Here is a 27989-nt window from a genome sequence, read left to right on the forward strand (position 1 = left end):
TTTACATGGTATATTAAACACTTATGATTTAAAAATCGGTTTCGATTAAAAGAACGCCAGGTATTGATTCTTGATAACATTGCCAAGTATATAAATCAATACCGAATAAAGTTTTGAAACGGAGTGGTATTAAATATTGATATTGTTTTTCCGAATTTAACAATACACCCGGTGATGTACGGCAGAAAGCGAGTCTTTCGTATCAGGTTAGTTTTTATTCAAACCAAAAAATGCTTTCTTTGGTGATCCATGTGAATTATGAAGGTGGCGACATTGCAGAAAAAACACTCAGCAAAACATCAAATAAACGCTCTGACGTAATGTAGATGTTGAATTTACTTGGTAGGTGTAAATACAAAACTTAAAAATTTGTCATATTGTATTGTTTTTAACTTAGTTAATTCAAAATTTACAATTTGACAGAGTGCTGAAACTGACTGGCTGAACCCCCCCCCCCCCCCAAAAAAAAGGCAAAAAACAAAGAACAAAATCCAAAACCAAAGATAAACAGCGGCCATTGTCTACACTGACGATAGATGGCGTGAGCGTCTATTAATTATTATTATCCCGGTTCTCTGGATCTAATTTTTATATATAATTGCGACAAGAGGTATGTTCCTATGACATGTAGCAATTGCCAAAACAACCAGATGAGTACAGTCTGTCTGTTTGTCTGTTCGTCCAAAATTGACAAGTTCGTATGAGAAATGTTACACATACTGTAATCACATGTTTTATCAATAAAGTGTCACAACAAACTCAAAATAATCAATTATTATTACCTAGCTGGAACAGTTGTACATTTCCGAGATCAACAGATTAACTACTGCACGGATTCATCTGACCTGGCTAAATCAAATGACACAGGTTACATGCGCGGATCTAGAGGGGGGTCGGGGGGGGGGGGGTCCCGACCCCCCCTGGAAAATGAAAATTTATTAAATTTACATAGTAAAATTATCGCGAAAATATGCCTCGGACCCCCCCCCCCCCCCCCCCGGCAAACACAATTATCCTTCGGACCCCTCCTGGAAAAAATTTCTGGATCCGCGCATGGGTTATGTAGAATTATGATATATCTATCAAAATGAAACTAAGCCAAAGATGTTAACATGTGAAACTATTGAGTTGAGAATCCCCTCCTAGAAGGTGTATCTTCATATTCCAAGAAATCTGTACGAAGCAAAACTGCAAAGTTCTGTTCTCATAAAGCGTTGATACTTCCTATACATCTAAAATTTTGTCCTACAGGAGCATGGAGTTGACTGTAGTTTAAAGATTGCATAGGAAAGAAGTATAAAAATTGTAATTTATGAAGTCAAATTATTCTTTATGATTATTGTATTGATTGAAAACTCGGTCGATGTTGTTGAGAACATACGATTTTTCTGGGATTAAAACACCAGGAGGTAACATTAAACTTTAATATCAATGGAAAAGAATTGTTAAAGAACACAGATTAACCTGATGTACATTCATCAGAGACACCAAATACAGAAAGACATCCGTTTGTTTATTCCCTTTTAAGGTTACGCACAAAAAATTATTCAGATAAAAATTTTATAGTTTTTGATTTAACAGACAATTAAAAAATAATACAACATATTTCTAAACGCTAAATGATGAAAAAAAAAATTTACCAAATTATTCTAAATGCAAAATGAGAGGACTAGCAGTAATTCTTTTTAATATCAACAATGTTCGCGGCATAAACAACCAATTTAAAAAGCACTGAACAAACACAACATGATAAATACATAAAGATCTGATTTGTGTTCTTCTAACACAGATTTGCCTTCACTCTCCTTAAGAAGCTGGGAAGGGACAACAAGTCCAGGACCAGGATTCCCCCAAACACAAACACCAGGAACCCCACGCCTATCAACCCCACGTTCTTAGCGGACGGACGGGCGTCCGTGGCGCTGACTTTGCGCGCCTTGACGACGGGGATGTCGGTCATTTGGACTTTGAGCTGCTCCTTGACCTCGTCCAGCTTCTTCTGAAGGATCTGGACCAGCTCTTCCTGCGTCTTGTTGACGTACGAGTTAGACGCGTTCTTGAAGTGATCGATCCGGTCCATGTACTCGCAATCGCAGGGGCACATCTCCTCTTCCGGTTGTGCTGTTGTGGACGATTGACTGCAGCTTGTTGTCAGTAATTGGCTGATAACTGTAAAAAAGAGTGACCTTGATTTAGAATCTTATTTTTTCTTTAGTCCCTACACGGTACACTATCTTGCTTACATGTACTATAGAATATCCCGAGCTTTATACATGTATAAACAGTTGATATTTCTTTGATTTTTTTTTCCAGCTCAATACCTTGTTTACAATGTCATCCTTACTGAGATTAGAAACCTAACCATATGATGCGCAATGCATAACTCAGTAATATTCCAAAGTTTGTTTGAAATCCCGCCCTGTCGTTACCAGAGGTTTGACTATTATTGAAAACTAATGATCGGGGGCCCTACTGTTTATTTTGTCGCTTAAACAAAGACTACAAGTATCTTTGATGTACATGTAAGTCACTTAGTGCCTAGAATCTTACTAGTCTCTCGTCATACAAGCTCTAAATCCGATATATGTAAATTATGGAAACAAATTAATAAATTTAATTGAAATTCAGAGTGAAATACATGAAAGTAATATTTGTTGGGGAATTCTGTTGCAAGAAATATATTAATGAAATTTGAGGAGCAAAGCAACAACTCTTAACCTGAGTGCAGATTCAATGTTGCGTTTTGTTCAATTTGAAAACATGATTACCAGGATTCAAGAAAGAAAACAAAACAAAATTCTAAATTAAATTATAGCCAAAAAAAAATCATTTACATACCGGTAAAATCTAAAGATATTTTTTATCTATTAACTTGAAACACAACTGATATTTTACTTATAGTTTATCGATGATATTTCGTCCCTTACATTTCTACATGTTACAGTACAGTTTACTCTATCACTATTCCCTACAATAAACTTGATTTGGTACTTACCGGCCCAAAGCAAATAGGACACTACTCTCCCCATCTTTTGTACAGGTGTGCGAGTCTCACCACCCGTTGATATACAGGTATACACACACGCATTCAAACTCATGCAACATTGACTGCGCACCTGTTCTAATAATTTTAGCTCGCCCGAGTTTTACAATTGGTAATTAATTTCAGCTGTTTTAAATTGCTGCTCAGGTGAGCAATGCGATACGCATGCCTTATTCGTACTGGTTTAGTTACTGAGTCGTTATGGATTTGGGTTATATGTTATGTACATATTTAATTTCGATGGTAAACAAAACAAAAATCAATGTGAAAATCAAAAACGTTAGACTAATTCTCGACATCGTGTTCATTTGTTTTAATAGAAAGGATTATTCGTTGCTTGCAACCGCGTAGGGCTCATTTGCGCATACGATAAAAAGAATGTGGTTTAGCAACACGTACTACATGTATGTACGCTCCATTGCTTTTACTGTTTATATGTATACAATCTATGGTGGCTAAGTCTTAGTCTTAAGTCCGATTTTTAAGTGTATTTCGCTATTTGGTTGTTAATTAGATGTTTTTGTCGTGCTATTGAAATAAAATAATTATTTTTGTTTTCAGAGGCCTTTGGAGTTCCTTAATAGTTGATTGGCAAAATATAGGATTTTCTCACTTTATTACATCTTTTAGATACTGGATATCTGTCAATCATGAATAATGAAGGTTAGAAAACATATCAGTTTTTGATGAATATTTGATGATCAGAGTGATGATCAATATTATTTTTATTGGCAAGAACAAAAAACAGGAAAGACATGATTAATGCACCAGACAACGGCAACTAATTCTGGCGTTTAGTATACGCAACTTTTGAAAATACTGTGCTCTATTTTAACAATGAAAAGTTTTTATCCTTTAACGTGTTCATATTTTCTCTATATGTACATGTATTTCTGTTCAAAAACCAATCCACAAAATCGTATCCGTGGGGTAGATGGGGGGGGGGGGTAGTTCATTTTGGTAATTTTTACTATTTTTAATCACACTCCCTAAAAAGTTGAAGGGGGGGGGGTAGTTCCTTCGAAATATGATTTTCATATGTTAATTTATGTAAATTATCTTTTCAATAGTTGGCGGGACGCTGCCATCCCTCCTTCCCAATTGCAACCTGCATTTACTGTAATTTTCAATGAAAACTATCTTTATTAAATCATTTCCTCAAATGTTAAACAAAACTATTTATAAATTTACGATAAATCAAATAAAATTACCCTTAAAATGAGGAAGGGAGATAATAAACACTGTGCCGGATAATAATGCCAGTGCTAAGGTCGTATCTTAGCACCCGTCTAAGTTTCATGTATACAGTGTATTTCGAAAGAAATTCAAATATGTCATATGATGGACCATTATAACCATCTTTTTTTATTAATGTATCTCACCTGTCAGGTGATACATTTACCTTTAAAAACTAAATTCCTATGGGGAAAATAATTTTTCCTACATGTATTGGTAAAACAAATTTCCTATAATATATTTGGAATTTGCTTCCCTAATAAATAAAAGAACTTCTTATATGAATTTAAATTCCGATAGGATTTGATTAAAAAAAAAAACTCCGATAGGGTTTTAACATCCGATAAGAAATTTTAATTCCTATAGGAAAACTACCTGTTTGAATCAAATTCCTGCAGAAAATGCTTTTCTCCTATCGGAAATATAATTCGCATAGTTTTTAGGGTTTTTTTTGTTTTTATTTTTAGAAAAATCCTACAGGATATTCAATATATCCTGTAGAAAAATTATTTCTCCTATTATTATGAGAATTATTATTTTTCTGTGGAATATTAATCTTCAAAGGTAAAAATATCTCACCTGTCAGGTAAGACACACTAAAACAACAATGGTTTTACAGGTATATTCGCTAGACAATGGTCTATCACGAAACTGCATTTTAAGCGGGTGCAAACAGCCACCTTGCATAATTGGCGTTGGCAATTTTATCAAGCACAGCACAGGGTAAATAATCGCCAAGAGTGACATTTGTTATCATTTGATTGAAATCCTTTAACTGAGAGAACGAAACACAAAGTTTATTTGTAATGTATTTTTTTAACATTTACATATATTGTAAATCTTTTTTGACGAGTGAAAATATTTAGATCCATGCCTGTCAATAGATCTGTGAAATTTAGGTCAGTATTCAGATCGTAATGGCATCCGATGACAGACTCAGAAATTTCAGGTCTTTGGGGAAAAAAATAATGGCAGTAGGGCGAAACTACAGGTAACATAACAAGTTTCCAGTGCATCCAGAGCGCAACTTAATTTAATCAATGAAGTGTAAGTTTGACAAGATGCATAATTATTTTCTGTAAAAAAAAGAACAATAACTCTTCCAAGTTGTTGTAGATGACTAAGTATCACGTTTGTTGCACGGTGTTTTTCTCCTTATCATTTAGAATAACTTTGAAATCAGAACGAATAAAATCATTATATAGCCATTGATTTTTTATTGCAATTTAATTACTAGTAAAGTAGACCTGTGTTTATATAAATAAAGTCTCAGTGGCGGATTCAAAGGGTTGGGAGAGGCTCACCCGGTGCGCGCCCCCTAAAATTGTCAAAATAAAGTTAAATCATACTCCTTCTGGATAAAAAAAAAATGGACAAATTGCGAGTCTCAATTGTCAACTTTTTGAAAAATCATGGGATTTCTCTGCATTGTCATTGGACTAATTTCAACGGAGTATTATGAGGAAAACCCGTGTGTTCAATGGTGTAACGTACATAGAAAGCCCATTTTAGTTAATACGCCCTCCCTGGGTTCAAAAGTGACCAGTCACCTACTTTTAAGTAATTGTTTATACTATATAGATTGTGTTTTTAACGATTTCCCCACGTTTTTTATGATAAAAGCTGGCATCGTTATCTTTTTTTTAATCTTCATTTACCTCGTCCTATTTAACTAGAATATTTTTAAAACTGATTAAATTACAGCCATTTGTAAGAGAAAAAAATTAAACGGAAATGGTTCTTATATCTCTTCAAGGCAGATGGTTTTCAAGGGAATTCTGCAAGTCTTAAATCTACGAACCTTTGAAGTTATAAATAATTTTATTGCTTTTTTAAAAGTACAATTACGAGAAGTATTATAGACAAGAGGCTCATGGGCCACATCGCTCACCTGAGGAACAATAGGTATGATAAAATCAGCTTAATGGAGTCATAATACAAACAATCTGGACAATGTACAATAATACATGTAGATCCTGTATAAATAAAATCCATTATTCCCCTGGATATTCTTATGTTTATAATCATTAGTCTCTTTTCTAACAGGATGATTTTATAGTCATATCACATGTTGAGTATTGCAGTTCTCAAAAAGATCCTAAACAATTGTTTATATATGGATAAAAAAAGCTACATCAAACTCTGAACCTTCTTGTGAGGCCGAAGAATTGTCCTGGAGCCAAAGTCTTAACAATTATAAAGAATCATCTGGCTGATTAGTTTCTGAGAAGATTTTTAAAGATTTACTCCATATATTCCCATGAAAAACTTCGACCCCCCTCCCCCATTGTGGCCCCACCCTACCCTCGGGGGTCATGATTTTCACAACTTTGAATCTACACTACCTGTGGATGCTTCCACACAAATTTCAGCTTTCCTGGCTGATTAGTTTCTGAGAAGAAGATTTTTAAAGATTTAATCTATATATTCTTATGTAAAACTTTAACACCCCTCCCCAATGTGGCCTCACCCTACCCCCAGGGATCATGATTTTCACAACTTTGAATCTACACTACCTGAGGATACTTCCATGCAAGTTTCAGCTATCATGGCAGATTAGTTTTTGAGAAGAAGATTTTTAAAGATTTACTCCATATATTCCCATGAAAAACTTCGACCCCCTCCCCCATTGTGGCCCCACCCTACCCTCGGGGGTCATGATTTTCACAACTTTGAATCTACACTTCTTGAGGATGCTTCCACACAAGTTTCAGCTTTCCTGGCTGATTAGTTTCTAAGAAGATTTTTAAAGATTTAATCTATATATTCCTATGTAAAAATTTGACCCCCCCCCATTGTGGCCCCACCCTACCCTCAGGGGTCATGATTTTCACAACTTTGAATCTACACTACCTGAGGATGCTTCCATACAAGTTCCAGCTTTCCTGGCTGATTAGTTTCTGAGAAGAAGATTTTTAAAGATTTAATCTATATATTCCTATGTAAAACTTCGACTCCCCATTGTGGCCCCACCCTACCCCCAGGGGTCATGATTTTCACAACTTTGAATCTACACTTCTTGAGGATGCTTCCACACAAGTTTTAGCTTTCCTGGCTGATTAGTTTCTGAGAAGAAGATTTTTAAAGATTTACTCTATATATTCCTATGTAAAACTTCGACCCCCCATTGTGGCCTCACCCTACCACCGGGAGTCATGATTTTCACAACTTTGAATCTACACTATCTGAGGATGCTTCCACACAAGTTTCAGCTTTCCTGGCTGATTAGTTTCTGAGAATAAGATTTTTAAAGATTTACTCTATATATTCCTATGTAAAACTTCGACCCCCCATTGTGGCCCCACCCTACCACCGGGAGTCATGATTTTCACAACTTTGAATCTACACTACCTTAGGATGCTTCCATACAAGTTTCAACTTTCCTGGCTGATTAGTTTCTGAGAAGAAGATTTTTAAAGATTTACTCTATATATTCCTATGTAAAACTTCGACCCCCCATTGTGGCCCCACCCTACCCCCGGGGGTCATGAATTTCACAACTTTGAATCTACACTACCTGAGGATGCTTCCACATAAGTTTCAGCTTTCCTGACTTTCTGGTTCTTGAGAAGAAGATTTTTGAAAATATCTCGAAATTTTTCATTAATTTCTAATTATCTCCCCTTGAAAACGGGTGTGACCCTTAATTTTCACAACTTTGAATCCCCTTTGCCTAAGGATGATTTGTGCCAAGTTTGGTTGAAATTGGCTCAGTAGTTCTTGAGAAGATGTTGAAAATGTGAAAAGTTTACGGACAGACGGACGGACAGACGGACGGACGGACGGACGGACAGACGGACGGACAGACGGACGACAGACAAAATGTGATCAGAATAGCTCACTTGAGCTTTCAGCTCAGGTGAGCTAAAAAGTCTAAATATGAAGAGTAAGTTTAACCCTACAAAGTCACTGAAATCCATGAGCTTCCTGTGGCTTTGCCCCTGGACCCCCATATGTTTTTTTTATATTTCTGCAAGGCAGAAGTTTTTGATGGGATTGCTGCATGTCTTGAATCTCAAACCTTTAAAAATTGCAAACAATCGTTTCACTTTCAAGGCGACCCCCAGACCCCCTTCCTTAAACTGGCACCCCTCTAACTTCAAATCCTTGAACCTCCCCTGAGTCTCCAAGCTTAGGTTCACCTAGCTACATGTATAAGCATCAGACATTGATTTGGTTAATTTTTTGTTAGGGCCCTAGCTGCGGAGCAGGGAAATCCCATCCCGGAAAAACCGATTGTCTTCATGAAGCCGACTACCTCCTACATTACAGAGGGCCAGTCTATAAAGGTACATGAGCAGTGTGATATCTGCATGTGTACATTAATTTACACTATGTGTTTTTAACGGTTCACAACATTAGGGTATTATATGTTTAGAATACATAGTACCTTGTGCATAATCCACATTTAGTTTTACAACATTGAGGTAATTCAGTATTAGAATATTACACTGTACATTATTTTTACATCTACAGAGTACTGAGTAATTTTAGTGTTGTCCGATGCACGATGTTTTATCAATATTGTCGACATCGCAGTGTTGGCCAACATCGAGTCACATTATGTTAATATCGTACATGTATAAGCATTTGCAGCGTATCCCTTTATCCTATTTACATCGTCCACATTGTCAACATCGCAATGTTGACCCACATCAAGTTGACATTGTATCTACATTGTGTGCCTTCTTTTTTGTTTACATCCATGATCGTCACATCGTCGATATCGCAATGTTGATCGACATCGTGTTTATATCGTTTTTTTCAATGTCTACGATGTAACTTTAAAGAAATATATGTGATGTAAACAGCGTTAACTCAACATCAGTTCAACATTGTATACATTGCGACGACGACAATGTCGACGGCGTTAACATCAAAGAAAGCAATGTCGACGATGCAGATTCGATACCGATTAAACATCGTCGACATTGCGGTATCGACGATGTTAACGTCAAAAAATATTGACAGTGTCGGCAATGTGAAATCGATATCGGTGCAATATCGTTCGATGTTATGTCGATATTAATTGTATCAATATCGTATACATGGCAATATATGTTTACGATATCGAAAAAGAAATACAATTATGTATTAAACATGAATGGAGTAATTTCTCCTCTTTTTCTAAAAAAAAAAAAAACCCAATTGTGATTCATAGCTATATAGAAACTGACAGTGCCAAAATCTACACGATCCATTTCTAGCCAGTTTATCGATCGGTCGAAACCTTCAGCAACTATAGAAAAATCACGGACAGCACAAAATCATCAAAATGATGTTAGACTCGAATATACATATAAGACGACTTGGTTAATTCTTTAACATTACGCACTACTGTACATTAACAATAATTTAGTTACTTTTACTAACCCTTTCCACCAATTCGTTAATTTGTTAAAATAAAAATAAAAATGTAAATATAAACAGCAAAATGCTTTCTTTGATGATTTATGCGGGTCATGTATGTCTCAACCTTCATGCTTCGCATTAATCACCAATCAAATCATTTAAATAATTATTGTTTAGATATACCCATCATGTAGATTCCAACTATGCAATATCTTTAAATCTCTAATGCCCAAATATCAAGCATGAAATGTTCTTTATGAATAAGGTTACAAATGATGATGCTTTATCTCGTTGAATCACGGTTTTTTTTCTTCAAATTATTGTTCCATACAGATTCCTATGGGTTGTAAAACACTGTTTTTCGAGGTAGAACTGGGAGTGATCATTGGTCGTCGATGCTCTAAAGTCCAGGAACAGGAAGTTGATGACTACATCGGAGGGTATTGCCTCGTTCTGGATATGACTGCGCAAGATTTTCAAAGAGGGGCGAAAGCTAAAGGTCATCCTTGGTGTCTGTCGAAAGGGTTTGATACGGCGTGTCCAGTTAGTGATTTCATTCCAAAAGAAAAAGTAAAAAACTACAATGATATCGAACTCTGGCTCAAAGTAAATGGAATCATAAAACAGAAGAGCAGCACAAGCGACATGATTTTTAGCGTTCCCCACGTGATCAGTTACATCAGCAGTTACATCACTCTGGAAGAGGGTGACGTCGTAATCACAGGTTCTCCTGCCGGTGCGGGTCCGCTGGAGCCAGGGGAGATAATTAAAGCAGGACTTGCTGATATTATGAACATTAAGTTCCCTGTAATTGCTCAATGAAATTTGAAATCAATAAGCAAATAGTATGATCAATAAGATAAAATTATAACACGTTTTTGTATATAAAGTATCGAATAATATATCGTAACATGCGTAAGATAAACTCATTAATTCATATATAGTTTCAGTTGTATATTTATTAAAATATTTTTGACTGGATATAATGCTAGCATTTAATAGCGAGTCGGCGCGAAGCGCCGCTCGCGTAGCGAGCTCCATTGACAACGTGTACGAACGGAGGAAATTCGAGTTGAAATCTGCACATTGTTCAAAGAAAATTTTGTGGACCCGCGTGAAAACGTTCTACTATCCCAGTGATCCTTTGCGGTGCATAGCAACATGGTGGAACAGGAAGCGTTTCTAAGGAAAATTCTTACCTCTAAATCGCATAAATCTATTTTATTTAACAAAACAAAATCCTTTAAAAACACGCAAGTAAACAACACATAAAAAAAACTTTTGTTGACATATGACGTCATTTCCTTTCCCGAATTTATCCGAACATTTACGAAAACGGTCGAGAGAAAGAAAGTTAAGTATGACGTCCAGTGATCTCGCGCTATCTTTTAAAGGTGGATCAAGCATCTTTACAAGATGTAACATGTAGGAAGTAGGCCTTCTCAGTATCAGTGTTAATGGCGACTCTTTTTGCTGATTATAGTTTTGTTTTGATTTTTGTTTTTGGTTAGTAAATACACATGCAAGTTCCACGCTTAATTTACTGTATATTGATCCAATCATATATGCATACTTTAGGTAACGTTAGGTGACAAAAATTTATCTAAAGAGAAAATTCTAATTATTATCAGATAACGTGCAGCCACGTCATTTTGTAATAAATGAATTAAAAAAAATGAGAAAAAAAAATCCCTTAGAATATCTACAGGGTTTTTTAATAGTTGCATATGTGGCCAAATCTTTAAATAATATTGGATATCACACACTAAAAAAGGGGGAGAGCAAATGTCTACAACACGGTATATATAGCATACAAAAAATAAAAAAAAATAAAAACAAAATTGATGTTACAGAGGAAAATAATTAAAACACAAATAACAACAAGGAACAATTAAAATGAGAAATAACACAAACGCACAATTTATTGTATACTGATTTAATGATCATTAATAAAAATCAAAGGAATGCTAAATTAAACATTATCGTATTTACATAAAAAAAAACTTAAAACGGCTTTGTATTTTACACCTAAATATTTTAATATGTCTGTATAACATTTTATTAATGCTCAGTGATACGTGTAGTTTGTGTGAGTGTATTAGACTAAGGTGGGAATAAATGTTTGATAACTTCGGGTTTCTAGCTTGCGGTGGTAAAAGTTTTCGAGACAAAGCCAAAGTTTTTAGTTGGGCAAGTCCACACGTTGCATTGAACAATGATGGTCACACCGTAAAACATATTATTCACTAGTACGATGAGATATTGGCACCTCAGATTGGTCAAAAATTGTCTTTGCTACTTGCAACAATAAAAATTTTTAGGATCTACTTTTGTCTACTGTTCTGATTTAACCAATTCTGAAAATAAACACAGTGAATAATATCATATGTGATCGCATGTACTTTCTTTTCGTTTTCAATTCAGTCGGTTCAGATTGCAACACTCTATTTTTGTTTAATCAATAAAACTCAACTCAATAGCTTTGGCTGCGTCAGCTGAAGGCGCATCCATTTTGTATATTGTTGCTGTTATTGTTTTGAATTCATACGCGCCGATTTAGTTACATTACCTACATTTGTTATCAAAGCCAATTCATTTTTTTTCTTGATCGACTATCAAACAAAAAATTGACCGAAAAACTTTTTCATCAAAATGCTCGTAAAATTATAAAATTTATTTCTTAATTCCCATTTCTTTCAATACAATTTAATTTATCACAAGTAAAATCAAAATAGCGAAAAGACAAAGGATTTTGGTAGTACTGTGAAAGATGGAGTAATCATCTAGTCTTGCCTATTTAATAACATTCCTCATCTTTTTGAAAGAACTTTATAATTTATTGAAATTACAAATTTAATGTTACTCATCAATCATATTAATGCATCTGGTTGTCTTGTTAAACAAACAAGGAGTTCACGTTAATGCGTTTATCATCTCTCCCACTGTATTACCGGGCTTCAACAAAGTTCTTCATTATTCCGTCGGGTAAGTTGGTACTTCAACAAGAGAATTCCTCGGCGACTCGGATTAAATTAAACTTTCATTCATCTTTCGAAATATTGGGTTCTCATCACAAGTTGTTTTTAAATTTAATTGAGGGGGCTGACAACAGCAATGCAAACAAGCCCCGAATCTCCCAAACTCCCGATAACAAAAGCCTTCATTCTCTACCAAATCAAGCCATGCTCTCGTTTTCGACGTATAGAAATATAATTTTTTTTGAAAACTAGTTTTGTGACATTTTTCTATCTTTAAATCATTATTTGCAGGGGTTTTTTTTTAATCATATTACTATTATTATGCAACAAATAATAGTGCGATTTCGGACTCGCTAAATGGTGTCAACCAGTATTTTCTCATTTAAATACCCCCTTAAATTGCGTGGGCTTGTCTTGATAACCCTCCAAACGGCAAATCGGGTGTGAGCCTCAGTCGAGAGTGTTTGTATAGCGGTCTGTGTCCATTCTATACACCTGTAGAAATGTCCAATGTATCTTTGGAAAACCTTGTGATACTAACACAAGATCCGATCGGTCAAAATGACGGAATCAGCAATACGGCCTTTGAAACAAACGAAGATGAGAACCCGGACTTAGAAATTGGATTTTTGGAAAACCTAAATTTTGAAGATTCTGCGGAGGAAACATCAAAAGATGATCGGTTTGCAGATGTAAAAACTGGTGACAAAGACAAGCCCTTAGTGAAAGAAAACAATAAGGAATCCACCTTGGTATGTGAAAGACAACCAGCCCAAAGTAAAGGTAATGTCATACCTGAAAATTTAACACCGGCAAAATCAGAGGATAATCAAACTTTGGAACAGGTAAAAGAACAAATACAAACAAATGGAAATAGTTTAAATAAAATCAAAGACCCACCCGTCTTGTCCCGAAATTCCTCAAACGCCGTTGTTCAAAGGAAGCAACCACTGAAAGGAAGTGCGGACGGAATAGTTATCAGTAAGGACTATGTATGGGGGCCTTTGTTCCAAGAACTGCCTTACAAGACGGTGACATTCAATCCACGTCACGCCATTCGCCCTGATCCGTACACTCAGGGAATAATCCGGAACCGGAAACCCCAGGTCCTGGTGGAACGACAGAAACAGGGACCAATCAAAAGATACAACAGCAACGCGTCACAAAGTGAGGAGGATGAGAGCAAGTGGCACCACGTGACACGCGACATTATCCAGGCGATATTTGTTCGTCTGCTGCTGGTGTGCCATAGTTTCCTCTGTGTGTGGCGAGCTGTTGATGTGAAGAAGGATGAACTGTACTGGTGCCTCGCTCTAACCAACGTCGTCCTGGTCATCGAAACGATTTACACCATAGTGAAACGCCAGGGTAGAGATCCTAAATGGTAAGAATATCTCAATATAAACATCTCTCTGTGAAATGATTGAATGATGATGAGTTTTATTGGTTTAATGAATCAGGTTTATTCAAAATATTGTATACAATGGTAGGGCTAGCAATCTACCATTTATCTGTGAAATAACTGTTATTTTTTCAATGGATTAAGTTTGTTTACAATATAGTATGCATTGTTTAGGATTTGTCCGTGTTTCGTAATTTACCTGGGAGGAACAGTTCCCGCGCTCTGGTTTCTACAGATTGATAAATTAGACCGGTACAATGAAGCCATGTCTGGAAACGTCTCCAGCCTGACTGATTCCTTGCAGGAGGCCCTGTCATCAATCGAAGGGGTATAATTTACTACCTACATGTTTGATATTTATTTAAAATGTACAGGTTTATAACGATACATGGAGAAAATGATTCAAGTTCTTAATATGTAGAAAGTAGGCTAACAATGTAATGTAGTGTGTCTTTTCACAATAACACAATATACAGATTTCTTTTCCAGAAATATGTTTTTCATGAATATTTTGATTAATATCCTTTAGGTACAAATTCCTATTTACCTCGATCCGGATACATGGGTGGCCATCTTGGAGCAGATTTTGTTATTCGTTCTGGTTGTGGGACGAATGCTTTTACCTCTAGGAGCGCTATCAAGGGAAGAACTGTCTCAGTTACTTTTCATTTTTATCGGATCGGGTTCAGATGTGATGGAGCTATTCGTGGTATTTGATGAGCCCCAGTTTCGTACTAATTCTCCGCTTAAATTCGCAACGCTTACAGTGTGGTCCGTTAGTTTGCTGCAATTTACTTTCGTTCTTACTGCAGCGAAGAGCCCAAAAAAGATTCGACTTGGAACGACAGAAGATAAATACCACAGTGTTAAAGAGAAGCGCGCAATATTCGGGATCGAGATTCTTAGTCTCTTGATCTCGTTCCTGTTAATGGATGGGCCTTACTGCGCGCTTAGACTGTACGCCATCATTGTTTATAAGGTCGTTAGTTACGGCATCATATTCTTTACTTGCAAAAACATTCTAATGTTGGTTTTATTGTTGTATAGGTTGTTTATTATTTGCATCAAGTTCAGAAATAGAGGCAGGGAAAAGAAGGAGGCCCTGAGAGAGATTGCACATCGTAAACACGCACATAGGCATAATGTTTGATGTCAATGTAGTTATCAAACCTAAAATATACGCACAAAATATCATTGTATGAAATTATTATCATCCTTGTATAACTCTATTTGTACGTTTTTATATCTGCTGCCATATTGTATTCACAAAAAATTGCTTGCATTACACAGTGTGGTCTGAAATAAAGTTAGCTCTCAAGATAAGATTCACTATCAACAACGGATTTTTGTCAGGGGACTTGTATGATAAAGGGATATCGCTCAAAGCATTTTACTTAAGTAATTATTTTTCTAGCCAATAATCAGCTTTGCTTGTCAATGTGTTCTAAGGCTGCTGTGCTTTTTGTTAATTGTAACATTAGAAGCATCAGAAATGGTTTATGAAAGCAATTGACTATTTAATGGAAATGACATATCGATATAGTCAGTTGGTTGCTCAGTCAAAGGTCGAATAACGTCACTCGGAAACGTATCCTGATCTCTATCAAGCATTTATATGTATAAAGTATATAATAGGAACCACTCTAGCCTAATGAGGGTATTTTGAATTCATTGATTGTTACTGACATTAAGTGATCTGTATGTTACTCAGTTACCTTTTAGTAGCCTTTCAGTAACAATTCAGTTGATTGAGTGGCAGAAAACATCATTTTTTGGTGCAGACAGAAAGAGAAAAAAGACACGTAGGACAGACTTTGTGGAGTGATTCCACCTTTTTCATTCCATTGATTTGCATTTGAAATGTTTACATATATGTAGCTATTTTGAACTGTTTGGAGGTAGTAATTGAATTAATGTTGCGCTCTACAAACAAAATGTAAGGAGAATAAGTAACCAATGCGGAATTGACAAATAAAGTCATGAGTTGCCGGGTTCTCGCGCGTTCATTGCCCTAATAAACATTTAAATCCGGACCAGCGCTACAATAATTGCATATCCTGCATGGTGATAATTATGCCTGTTCCAAGGTAGCATTTTTGCAACCGTTTAAGATGCAGTTTCGTAAATATTCGTAAAAATAAAACAACAAAAAAACCAATGTCTAGAGAGTATATAACCACTTTTGTTTTTAGTGTGTCGCACCTGACAGGTGAGATATCTACTTTAAAGATTAATATCCCATAGGAAATCATAATTCCCATAGGAGAAATAATTTACCTACAGAGATCCTATGAGAATTATATTTTCTATAAGAGAAGTATTTCAGTTCAGAAAGATAGTTTTCCTATGGGAATTGAAAATTTTCTATCGAATTTTAAAATCCTACATGAGTTTGGTTGGAATTCTTATATGAATTTCTTTTATTCCGGAAGGAAAATCCAAATATCCTATAGAAAATTTGTTTTTCCAAAGGATATTCTGAACAAGAACAAATATTGATTCCATTTCATATTGATTTTAACAATACAATCAGTAAGCAAGATTTTATCGGATATAGTGCACATTACAACATCTAAAATAGGATGCAATTTAATGTAATCATAGGTCATTAAATTATCAAGGTTTAAAATTATCATCCTATAGGGATTTTTTAAAAGGAAAATATCATTCCTGACAGGTGAGATACATTAATAACAAAGGTGGTTATGCATTTTTAAGCAATGGTCTATCATATGGCATATTTGAATTTTTCGGTACATGTAGCTTAGACGGGTGCAAAAATGCCACCTTGATACTGGCATAATTATCCGGCACAGTGTTATTTGCACAGCTTGGAATAAATGTTATCCTCTGAACAAGAACAAATATTAATTCCATTTCGTATTGATTTAAACAGTACCATCAATATGCAAGATTTCATCGGATATAGTGCACATTACAACACCTAAAATAGGATGCAATTTAATGTAATCATAGGTCATTAAATTAACAAGTTTGACTTTTATACACAGAACAGCCTCGTTGGTGAAACAAACTTGATATTTTGTCACCGAACCAAAAAGTCAAGGTACGTAATGATTTATTACAACTGAATTCAACTATTATCATCAGCTTTTTATCGGTTTAACAACGAAACTGCATGATTTTTGTACAGAGGAAAGTCGGAATGAAAAAACATGTTACTGTATAATACCATTTATGAAGCCAATTACTAAATCGGATCAACTGGAGATGTCTGTAACAGATCCGAGATATTGATTACAAACCGAGTGACCACTATTGTAGATTTTAAATTGATGTAATGTACTGTTCGTTTCCATTCCAATATCTATTGAATATTCTTTTGTCACATGTTTATAGTCTGTCCCAAGATATTTATGCGGCACATTTCGCCGATTTTTAATAGAAATACACATACCTGTGAAAGAAGTGCAATTGAAAACTATGAAAAGGAAAATTTCCAAGATATCTTCTAGGATATCTTGGGACAGAGTATTATTAGTTACATGGTTTGTAGTTTACCTAATATGGTTTATACATGTCAGTACAAATTCCATGTGAAATTTATTGACCATGTATAAAACCATATTAGGTCAACTGCAAAAAGGTAACGATTCTATCTTACCGACTCCCTTTTTATGATAAAAAGTAAATTTAAGCATTGAATGCTTACTTTTGGATGTCGTCGGTCTTATGACACCCCAAGCGGTGCAGACAATTGAATACCACGCGTTAACGCGGTATGATAATATGTCTGCACCGTTTGGGGTGTCATAGGACCGACGACATCCAAAAACAAGCATTCACTGTTTATAATTAATTTTCATACTGATGTCAGTTTTTATGATAATTTTGTATCGCCGCTATATAGCCATGAATATTTGCAAGGCAGCAATAAATAGCTCTTAAAATGATACAATTAATATATTTTTTTATGAAAAATAATTGTTTAGCATTGAATTATAAAATAGCTAGTCACGACAGCTGATTTACAATTTCAATTGTACAATCAGTATGACACCAGTATAAAAATAAACACCACATACACAAAATATTGCACGAACAAAATACAGGTCATATAAAACATTACTCTGATGTTACTAACTATATAACTATTATACTTATTATACTTCAATATGAATATTCTCTAAAACGCGTCACCTGATTAGTCTAATATATATATATATATGATTCGAATTTATGAAAGAGGCAATAATACAGAAAATGAAACAATCATGACGTTATTGCTCTCGAAAAGTCGAAAGAATATTAAAAATCGACGTATTTTGTATAATCTTATGTTGTTCGGTATAATAGAACATTTACTGCATGAATATTTGGGAAATATGATTCAATGCCTTCGGGAAATATGATTTTTCTTTGGGGAATAAATCTTTTTTTATTTCTGCTACCATCATACATTAAATGTACTCTGTTAAAACTACCGGTGTCCATGCAAAAAAAACCAACAAGCAAAGATTTATTTGTTTTAGATACAATAGTGTCATCGAAGGAAGAGTTTTTTCTTGTCGATTGCATATATACATAGAGAGAATGTCATTTGAGGCAGCTTTGGTCCTTTTTGGTTGCACAGCGTTAATACACATAGTCAATGGAGCTTCTACTGAGGAATATAAACGTCTCCAAAAGTCCCTAATGGTCAACTACTCTACCAGCGTCCGTCCTGTTCTGGACCAAAACAGACCTGTCCTCGTCAACACGGCGCTCTACCTGAGCGGTATTGACGAGGTGGATGCCGTGGGCCAGCGACTGGTCACTTCGACCGTCCTGGAGGTCACGTGGTTGGACGAGTTTCTTCGTTGGGACCTCAACAGTACCGGTATCCAAACACTTCACTTTAAACAGGTGATTATCAATTTCAATATTTTGGGTTCTTCAATGCTGTATCGGGGTTATTTTTGCCCCGTGTAATATTCGCCCACACAGTTGTGTTTAAAGAGAGATAATTTGAGACATTGAATTCGCACAGTCTTAAATTTTCCTGCTGACAACCAAGTCGAAAGGGACAAAAATAAAACGGGGGCGAATATTTATCTATACAGTAATCGTTAAACATCAATTTCAAAGATTTTTTGATGAGTTGATCCACAAAATTATTTAATGTTAATTAAGTTGTATTATCAAATTATACATTCTGTCAAAAGAATCACTAACCAAACAGTAAAATGTTTTCAAATGGTGATTTTTAAAAAAATATATAAATGCCAGAAAATATCCACGAATATAAATGAAACCACAGTCATTGACTAAACAAAGTCATCTGGATATTTATGACTATTTATGACATAATGTGTCAATACTAGACGCAGTGAAAAAATATCATTAAGTAAAGCAATTTGCTTTTAATATAATTTGATTTTGATAAACAGAAAGACATTTGGACACCAGATTTGGTGTTAAAGAATGGTGTTAAAAAGATCGAGCAACTTGGCGGAGATTTCTACTACTTGAAAGTGACCTCTGATGGATATGTTAGATGGCTGCCTTTTCAAGTGTTTGAGAGTAAATGCGATGTAGATATTACCTATTTTCCATATGATGACCAGTTCTGCGACATCGTTATCCACAGTTGGAGTTTTATCAAACAAGAGGTGAACGTTACCCTATTCGAAAATGACATCACACCAGTAGATTATTACAGTTATGTCAAAAATTCAGTCTGGGATATCGTTTCAACCAATGCGTATGCATCTCCCGATTCCAGTGCGGAATCTGAAGTGACCTTCTCGTTTTGGTTGCGCAGAAAACCTCTATACTATATCAACAATCTGATTGTACCTATGGCACTGCAAGGAGTTATAAGTCTGATGGTTTTTGTAATCCCCGCCGACGCTGGAGAAAAAATGTCTTTCGCAATGACCGTATTCCTCTCCTTCGTTGTATTTTTATCCATCATCGGTGCACATCTTCCGACAAATTCCGAGAAAATTCCCATACTGGGCGTTTATATCATAATCCAAATGACAAAGGGGGTAGTGATAATAATCATTTCGTCTTTCCAAGTTCGTGTTCATCATAGGAAGTCGGAACGGAAAGTTGGGATGTTTTATAGGGAAATCATCCGGTTTGAACGGTTTCTACGATGCACAAATTGTTCCTCGAAATGCTCGAAACACAAAGGTCGAGAAAGCGAAAACTATCTCGACAGAATAGACTGGAATGATGTTTCGTCTGCAATTGACTTTGTTTCTTTTTGGATAATGCTAATTTTTGAAATTTTAGTTTTTACCATTATTATGGTGAAAATACAGGAAAGTTCAGTATAAATTTTACAGTAATTAATGCTTTTAGTGCTATTATATTAGAATTATTATATAGAAAAAGTTAAACTCGCATAATGCATGCCAATGAGAATATTGGTTAAAATAAAACTTAAAATATACATGTACTTGTTTTTAAACAATTTTTTTTGTAATACAGGAATTTGATGTTTTTTTACCTTCTGGAATAAACAGCATTATGTTTGGTTAAACTTTGATTTAAAACTATTTAAGTAACTTGGATATTTTTGCAGCGAAAATTTTCAAAAGTTTGTCTAGAAAATTTGAAGCATTTTGAAAATAAATATTTGTTAGAATTTTGCGATGATTGCCTTAAGAGCACGTGTTACAGGTGAAAATGACATCAACCTTATTAGATTAAATTACTTAAATCATTAATACATGTTAAATAGTTTGTTTTTTATTGTTTTAGGTATACGGATAAGGTAAAAAAAAATCGGATTACTGGTATCATTATAACACATATTAAGCATAAAACTAAAAATGGATTTTAGAGCAATTTTACATATATTGAAAACCTTATACATGTAATATCAATTGGTGAATAATATAATGCTTAAGGTGGGCGTGCGGCCATCTTAAGAATAAGAATAAAATCATTTCTTGAACTGACATGTTTCTGTTCGAAACAGACAAAAGCTGTTGCCATCCGATAATAAAGAATAAATATGAGGTTCTACATGTTGTTTTGTATCCAGATTATGCACAAAAGAACTGTACGATGCATTTTTAAATAACTTATGTCTAAGCTTGCTTATTTAGTTTGCAACTTTGTCTTAAAGTAGGGTACCCTATTCTTATAATGCATCTTCCACCCCACTTATTTACCAAATTTTATACTTATATAACTAAAGAAGAAAAATAAAAAGGCAAATTTTGGTGTAATTGGTGATGTATGTCACATCTAACACAAATTGTTTTGAATCGACACTTATTTTTTTTCCTAAGAAAATAAACGTCAATGAGTCACCATAGACACAGAAGTACTAAGTATAGATTGGATTTTTCTTGTTTTAAAAATAGATCCCATGCCGACAGATAAAAATAGGGTACCCTATTTTGAGGCAAAGTTACAACATTTTAATTTTACTCAATCCCGGCCTTCATAATTGTAGAAAATTGACACAACAGTATTTTATGTAAAATAAGACCCCAAGGAAAAATTTTAAAAATTATTACTAACCGGGAAAATCAAAACAACTATATCAAGAAAGATAATTTAAATCATTAGATTTATTAAATTTTGTGATACAAGAGAATATCCACAAGTCAGACGGTATCCGTTTTACAAGGTTTATGAAAACCTCGAAAACTCTCAAACTGCTGAATAAACAAAGTTAATATTTGTATACCGATAACAAACACAGGCACCTGACGTTAGAAATATTTCTTTTTACAATAAGATTCCAAGTACTCTAACAATAAAAAGGTTTGTCACGGTCGCCATTTTGATTTTTTAGACCGACTTATCTGACACGATTTTCTTGCAGCAATTCATGCAAAATTAATTGGTAAAAATAAATCCGTTCGCCACTTACTACTTTTTGTGTAAACTCGAACATCACCTACACGAATTACGATACAATCACTCCGTTCATTAAAAATCATTCTCCGAAAATCATTTTGATTTTTTAGACCGACTTATCTGACACGATTTTCTTGCAGCAATTCATGCAAAATTAATTGGTAAAAATTAATCCGTTCGCCACTTACTACTTTTTGTGTAAAGAGGAACATCACCTACACGAATTACGATACAACCACTCCGTTCATTAAAAATCATTCTCCGAAAATCAGAGACAACAGAGATTGGCAACTCCACAATTAGCGTGTAAATGTTACGGGACCAACCTTACTTTGAGCAATACAAGTGCAACAGGAATCTTCTATAGCTCATTAAATTTGAACCTAATATTGAACCTGTCAATATGTTTAAGCATGTTTTATTTATGAAACATCTACAAAAACTCTTTATTTAGCTTTTAAATTACTTTTTTAAAACTTATTGACTTTTCACAAAGTAATGGTAATGGTAATGCATTAATTTACTCATGTGATGGTAATGCAACGCATTACTTCAAGAAAATGAAGTAATGGTAATGGTAATTTAATGCCCTAATTCATGAAAAATGGTAATGTAATGCATTACTTTACAATGTAATTCACCCCAAGCCTGATTCCAACTAAACCGGACAACATGAACATTAACATTTAACTTGGTTCTTCAATCGATAAGATTGTATATATTATTTGATGTATTGGTCACCCAAAATGTATAATCTACATGTATATAGAATTTGCTTACAATCCATTGTTCCAAATTTAAATCCAGTTTAATTAATTAAAGAGCCAACGAACGCGAAGGCAAATTCAGACTTGTTTTTATTTTTTATGTACAAAAAATTCAGTCAGAGACGAACAGCAGTCATACCGCAAGTAGACTGGAAGCCTATGAAACACCTATTTAATATGTAAGACATCTTTGTATAATCCGTCCTGATTTTAACTTCAGCTTGCGCGTGAAGTTCGGTAGTATTCAGGTGAAAGATTGTCAAAATAAAATTCACGACTTTTCAAAAATGGCACATTGCGTTTGGGAACTTTACTTTCGATTCAACCTTCAACCTCTTCTATTGATTAATGAGCTTGTACACCAACTGAATCGTCAACGGCGTTGTGCATTCAGTTACGTAACTCATTCCACATTAATTTTGAACCCGAGCAAGAATATTTTGATCATTAAAACTATTTGTTTATTTTCTAAATAAAATTTGGTTTATACACAGAGGACTTAAAAAGATTTAATGCGTGTTTTTATAATATATATTAACTGAAATGCATGAAAACTTTCTGGACTATTTTCTTACGCACAGACTCAATTCATGTGTTCTACGCGTGCCTTCCGGTTAGAGACTTCGGCTGACAGTAAACTAATAGACGGGGTCACGTGACCCCGTCTAAAAACCATGTAGAACGTCGCCTTTATTGCTTTTTAGGCGGAAGCGCCTATTGCAATTGCTTTCATGACCTTCTACGTCAAAGGTCAAATTCCTGCCCTTTTTCATGGTAGCTCCATCTGATGTTATTTAAACTAAGGGCATACAACTCTTTACCCCCCCCCCCCCCCCCCACTGTTCGACCCCCGTTTTAACATCGATTTTGATAATAGAACTGTGGTATGTCTCAAACTTTTTACTTCATCGTTTTTAATTATCCATTGAAACTGCCTTTAGCAAAGATAGCAATTGGTAGATCTATGAGTTTACGTTTTTTATAGTACAGGAATGAACGATAACTCTTGCGATGGTATGCGACATAAACAAAGGATAAGCACGGAGTCTGATGCCTGTAGATGAAATTGCGAGGGAAAAAATAGTTCAATTTGAAATTGCGTGTTTATGAGTACAAAAGGAAAAATTGATAGGGAAACAGGTACTGAATGCTTTTTTTTAAAACAATAGTGTGTATAAATCTTTTTAAAAAAGATTATTAGAATGCTACCATGTATATAAATTACTTGTAAACATACCAATTTTTCGCGTAGTAATATCAGACAATACTGCATATGCAGTGTAAAAATTTTGTCAACAAACCCACGTTGAGAACAACTGGTGACTGCCCATCTTCGACATAGTAAGGTAATTTAGGTAACTTATGTGTTATTTCTCATTGTATAAACATTTCTTTCATCATTTTAAATTTTCGTGTTACAATAATGGTGATAACGTTTTCTTGATCGAGGAGCTGGTACTTTCTTAATTCGAAATTCTTCTGACTCTAATCCCCGCTTGTATATTGTGACGTGCGGAAGTAACATGTCACAGTGTGAAAGCGGGGATTAGAATCAGAGAAATCTCTGATAAGTACATAAATTTTATGAAAGAATTTATATTGTTTGTGTTAGGCATTCATCGTTAATTCTGAAATTTCGGTCGATAGTTATGAATACTGTACAAGGCAAGGCCTTTATGATTTCTTTAAAGTTTAAAATTTAGCACAATGGAATCGCATATAACTGAAGATAAAGTTTCCTTTTTGTAAGTTCATGTAGTGATTTTATAATACGTTACGAACTGCACTGTATGATACAGGGTACATTCATTTTTTAAATTACAAAAAATTACAATATTCAGCTTGGTTTTAAAATGACTCATGAATAATGCAAATGGATTTTCTATAAAATATATCTCAAATACAGCTTTAAGTATCATACAAGATGCAATTAATTGGTTGATATCATAAATATTCCAGATAGGCTATTACAAAGATATTTAATTGAACATTTAAAAGGAATTAACATGATTTATCCTTTTACCTACCGTATTTACTTGTATCTCAGAATTACGTCATCATTACTCTATAATGAAAGTGACTAAGATTTCCTATGGAAATTTCTCTACATCATAATTTACGTGATAATTTTGATGACTGCATCCTTTTTTACAATTTTAAATTCATGAGAACTTTGACTATATACCGGTATATCTTTGATCTACCATGTTCATGATTAATTGCAATTCCAAAAAGACTCAATTATACACCTGACAATGATTAAAGGTAATAACCTAACATATATCTATTTGTTCTATATGTATATGTTCTTTCAGATGAATGTCAAGAAACTGATTAACATTAACTGACAAGAGGAAACAATGAGAGCCCAACATCATTCTTCATTTCTGGTGAAGGGGAGAGTTGCTAAATTTGGGCGCACAGCAAAATTCAAGCAAAACAAAGAAAAAGACGGATGCTGTAAATGCGGTGTTGGCGTCCCAGTTCAGCACTTTTAAAGAGGGACAAATATTGCACATTTGCAACTTCTAAATGGAAGCAGGGCCGGCCTCTTATATGTGCTGGAATCCTCATCTTAATGGCCTTAACACCATTTTCAAGGTTAGTAAATATACTGTACAACTAAATTTCATTACAATATTCCCCGTGGTTTTCTTGTTTAAGTATGAACTAATTATACCCATGCAGGAAGGAGAGGGGTATATTGTTTGTCTATAACACAAATTTTGTCAAAGATATCTCGGCAACAATCGCAGATGCTTGAAATTCTAACTCAGTCTTTGTAAAGACATGCCATACGGTAGGATTCATTTTTCAAAATATTTGATGTCACCTTCCCTTACATGTAATGTTAACTATGCTTTTTTGTACACACATCAGAGCAGGGGTATCACTAGTGAGCACTGACTCACAAATACAATATCTTGTTGTCATATCTTTAATGATTAAGTACATATTCTTGTTCTAAATGCAATTATAAACTGAGGAATCTGGGGGAAAAATTAAACTTTCATTTACAGTTCAATCACTATATTTTCCATTACTTGTATGTAATATACCCAAATAACCTTAAAAATATTGATAATTCATATTGTGTGATCTTCTTATATATTTCATCCTTTATTTGCAAAATACATGTATACTTTTAAAAATAAATTATTTAAGGTAAAACACACATAAATTCAAAATATTTTATAGATTAATTTTATTTTCAAATCCATGTTTTCTTTATTGGAGGTCAAGTATATTGTATTGAAATATTGCTTGATAACATATCTAATCCATTATTCATTTTCATCAACACATTTTAGAATATCCTGCTGAAAAGGACAGCTGTCATTGGTATAATGGATGCAAGACAACACTAGTGAATTGAAATTGTTGATACCACAAATGGCACTCTCTAGGATTACACACTTTCCAAAAACAAAATTATGGCATGCAGGATTCTTTGGAAGTCTATGTTCTGTAATGGGGGGAATTTCTCATGAAAATCCCATTAGTATTAAAATAAAAACTTAAAAGTTAAAAGTTCAAATGTCTTCAGTACTAGAGACCTGTGATTTGACAGTACAACATTGAGCAATTGTAAAGGACACATAATTTGTACACTATTGAATATCAATCTATAGTTATCCATAAATTACTTGGCTTTTACATTGTACATGTATTGTAATTCTCAACATTTGCATATATGTTTGATCCTTGTTAAATATATGTATGGTGTACAGTACAGTAAGTAAATACAGTTTTAGACATTTGTCAACAAAATGTATGAACTGCAATCTGAGGATCATTTAGAGGTCTGCAATTCTCCACATATAAAATGACTTTGAAATCAACCTGTTACTGTTAAACTTGAGAATATATTAAGAAAACTTCAAAATCTCTTTATTGATTACCTTTTTTTACTACACATTGTCCATATATTTTGTGTATTATTCTATAAAGCTGATTTCTCAATGGCTTTTGCTTCTCAGGTGAGCAAAGTGACACACAGATTACTTGATTGTGTAAAATACTGTAATCAAGTGATGTACAAATGTAACTTCTGTATATTGGTGAAACATTTTTGTAAAGAATAAAATACTGCAGTCTCAGAAGTTCAGTTTACTAAATTCTAATACTATAATACTCTTGCATCATTTTGATGTCAAAATGACTATTTTTAATAAATTGGCATAATAAATGAAAATGTATTCCTGTAATTTCAGCTTGCATATAAATATCAATTGTTATACGAATGCACTCCACAAAATAGATGTTTTGATGTTAAAATTGCTTTTCTCATCTAATCTTTATTTAAGGCATGATCCCGACTAATCTGGTGCAGTAACTGAGTATCTCCACATTTACTACATGTATATACCTTAATTGACACATTAGAATAGTGTTTTCTGTTATCAAACCAATTCTTAAAAAGAAAATAGTTATAACACTATTACATTGACAACTTGCAATTATGCTTCCGCCTATCAGTACTTTCAGTACTTTGATTTTTCTTTTGGCAACATTTTTGGTCAGCTTCGGGCAGAAAATATTCAGTTCAAGAAATATTTACATTTTTATCCACAATTGTACAAAATGGCCACACATTCCCCTTAAACAGGTTGGGCACACTTACCGCATTGAGGAATGATTACGCTAAACGGGAACTATTCCCCGTTTCAGTAATAAAAAAACTCCCGCAATTGCGGGATTTTCTCGATGCATGCCAAATAAATGAAAAATCCCACTCAAGTAAAAATAAGCGCATGAGAAATGCAATGTGGTGCAAAGGTACTTTATACAACTGACCTTCGTGGCCTAAAACTTTAGTCCTCCACAGCTGCAAACGAATATAAGACGATTTTAAACTCGTGAAATGGTGAGTATTCTTGCATTGGTCGTACATCATCCATTGATAGTTTGCTTTAACTGCCTAAAATCCCCAAAATTTCAGAGTTTTGTGTTCAATGAGTTGACACAACTTGACCATGCAAGAAAAAATTTAAAAATGAATGCAGAAATTGTTGTTTATTTTGGATTAAATATTTAAATTTAATGGTCGAAAAGACCATGAAAACTACGGAAGCTTGTACCAGCAATGCTTTTAACACATCTTGTACCCTACAATTTATAAGAAAATGATATAAAACTATGTTTATTTAGAAGAAACTTCAATCCAAAACCAAACAATGATTAAAGAAATTATTGTTCCATATTTTATTAAAAAATGAAAAAAAAATGAACGAATAATTCTATGTACGACTTAACATGTGTACAGAATAACCACAGGTGGCAGGGGATAGTTTCGAAGGAAAGACCCGTCAAAATTTTGAAATAAAGGGAGAACCTGGGGTTTGGCTGGTTATTTGAGGGGTATAAATTGCTAGAATATTTAT

At 34.3% G+C, this 27989-nt stretch overlaps 4 protein-coding genes and 1 long non-coding RNA gene across 6 annotated transcripts; 4 read left to right on the top strand and 1 right to left on the bottom strand.

The window, feature by feature from the left end:
* Positions 1-1410: 1410 nt before the first annotated feature.
* On the bottom strand, positions 1411-3135 carry LOC128181140 (uncharacterized). The gene is made up of 2 exons (XM_052849425.1): positions 2996-3135; positions 1411-2169 (listed from the first exon to the last, which is right to left on the bottom strand). Exons 1-2 carry the CDS (start codon positions 3096-3098, stop codon positions 1781-1783), a joined length of 492 nt encoding a protein of 163 aa, XP_052705385.1. The 5' UTR covers positions 3099-3135; the 3' UTR covers positions 1411-1780.
* A 2008-nt stretch (positions 3136-5143) lies between these two features.
* On the top strand, positions 5144-10626 carry LOC128181192 (acylpyruvase FAHD1, mitochondrial-like). Of its 2 annotated transcripts, none has more exons than XM_052849497.1 (3): positions 5144-5270; positions 8472-8568; positions 9965-10626. In XM_052849497.1, the coding sequence occupies exons 1-3, from the start codon at positions 5197-5199 to the stop codon at positions 10451-10453; spliced, it is 660 nt and encodes a 219-aa protein (XP_052705457.1). In that variant the 5' UTR covers positions 5144-5196; the 3' UTR covers positions 10454-10626. The 2 variants fall into 2 exon arrangements, with proteins under 2 accessions (XP_052705457.1, XP_052705458.1); XM_052849498.1 differs by having other exon boundaries at positions 5186-5326.
* Positions 10627-13028: 2402 nt separating this feature from the next.
* On the top strand, positions 13029-16752 carry LOC128181843 (transmembrane protein 26-like). The gene is made up of 3 exons (XM_052850386.1): positions 13029-13993; positions 14186-14339; positions 14541-16752. Exons 1-3 carry the CDS (start codon positions 13113-13115, stop codon positions 15159-15161), a joined length of 1656 nt encoding a protein of 551 aa, XP_052706346.1. The 5' UTR covers positions 13029-13112; the 3' UTR covers positions 15162-16752.
* A 1766-nt stretch (positions 16753-18518) lies between these two features.
* LOC128181845 (neuronal acetylcholine receptor subunit alpha-6-like) lies at positions 18519-20298 on the top strand. Its single transcript, XM_052850388.1, has 2 exons — positions 18519-18877; positions 19402-20298. The coding sequence occupies exons 1-2, from the start codon at positions 18566-18568 to the stop codon at positions 20296-20298; spliced, it is 1209 nt and encodes a 402-aa protein (XP_052706348.1). The 5' UTR covers positions 18519-18565.
* A 3280-nt stretch (positions 20299-23578) lies between these two features.
* Positions 23579-26708, top strand: LOC128181847 (uncharacterized). Its single transcript, XR_008243370.1, has 3 exons — positions 23579-23951; positions 24921-25206; positions 25917-26708. It is a non-coding gene; the product is annotated as an uncharacterized LOC128181847 (long non-coding RNA).
* Positions 26709-27989: the final 1281 nt, after the last annotated feature.

This window comes from Crassostrea angulata, chromosome 4 (genome assembly GCF_025612915.1).
Source record: "Crassostrea angulata isolate pt1a10 chromosome 4, ASM2561291v2, whole genome shotgun sequence".
Lineage (NCBI taxonomy): Eukaryota > Metazoa > Mollusca > Bivalvia > Ostreida > Ostreidae > Magallana > Magallana angulata.

Coding starts and splice junctions, on each gene's coding strand:
- LOC128181843 (XM_052850386.1), top strand. CDS start 13,113: ATGTCCAATGTATCTTTGGAAAACCTTGTGATACTAACACAAGATCCG. Junction 13,994..14,185: donor CAGGGTAGAGATCCTAAATG/GTAAGAATATCT, acceptor TGCATTGTTTAG/GATTTGTCCGTGTTTCGTAA. Junction 14,340..14,540: donor CCCTGTCATCAATCGAAGGG/GTATAATTTACT, acceptor AATATCCTTTAG/GTACAAATTCCTATTTACCT.
- LOC128181845 (XM_052850388.1), top strand. CDS start 18,566: ATGTCATTTGAGGCAGCTTTGGTCCTTTTTGGTTGCACAGCGTTAATA. Junction 18,878..19,401: donor AAACACTTCACTTTAAACAG/GTGATTATCAAT, acceptor TTTGATAAACAG/AAAGACATTTGGACACCAGA.
- LOC128181192 (XM_052849497.1), top strand. CDS start 5,197: ATGGCATCCGATGACAGACTCAGAAATTTCAGGTCTTTGGGGAAAAAA. Junction 5,271..8,471: donor GCAGTAGGGCGAAACTACAG/GTAACATAACAA, acceptor ATTTTTTGTTAG/GGCCCTAGCTGCGGAGCAGG. Junction 8,569..9,964: donor CAGAGGGCCAGTCTATAAAG/GTACATGAGCAG, acceptor TGTTCCATACAG/ATTCCTATGGGTTGTAAAAC.
- LOC128181140 (XM_052849425.1), bottom strand. CDS start 3,098: ATGAGTTTGAATGCGTGTGTGTATACCTGTATATCAACGGGTGGTGAG. Junction 2,170..2,995: donor GTCCTATTTGCTTTGGGCCG/GTAAGTACCAAA, acceptor TCTTTTTTACAG/TTATCAGCCAATTACTGACA.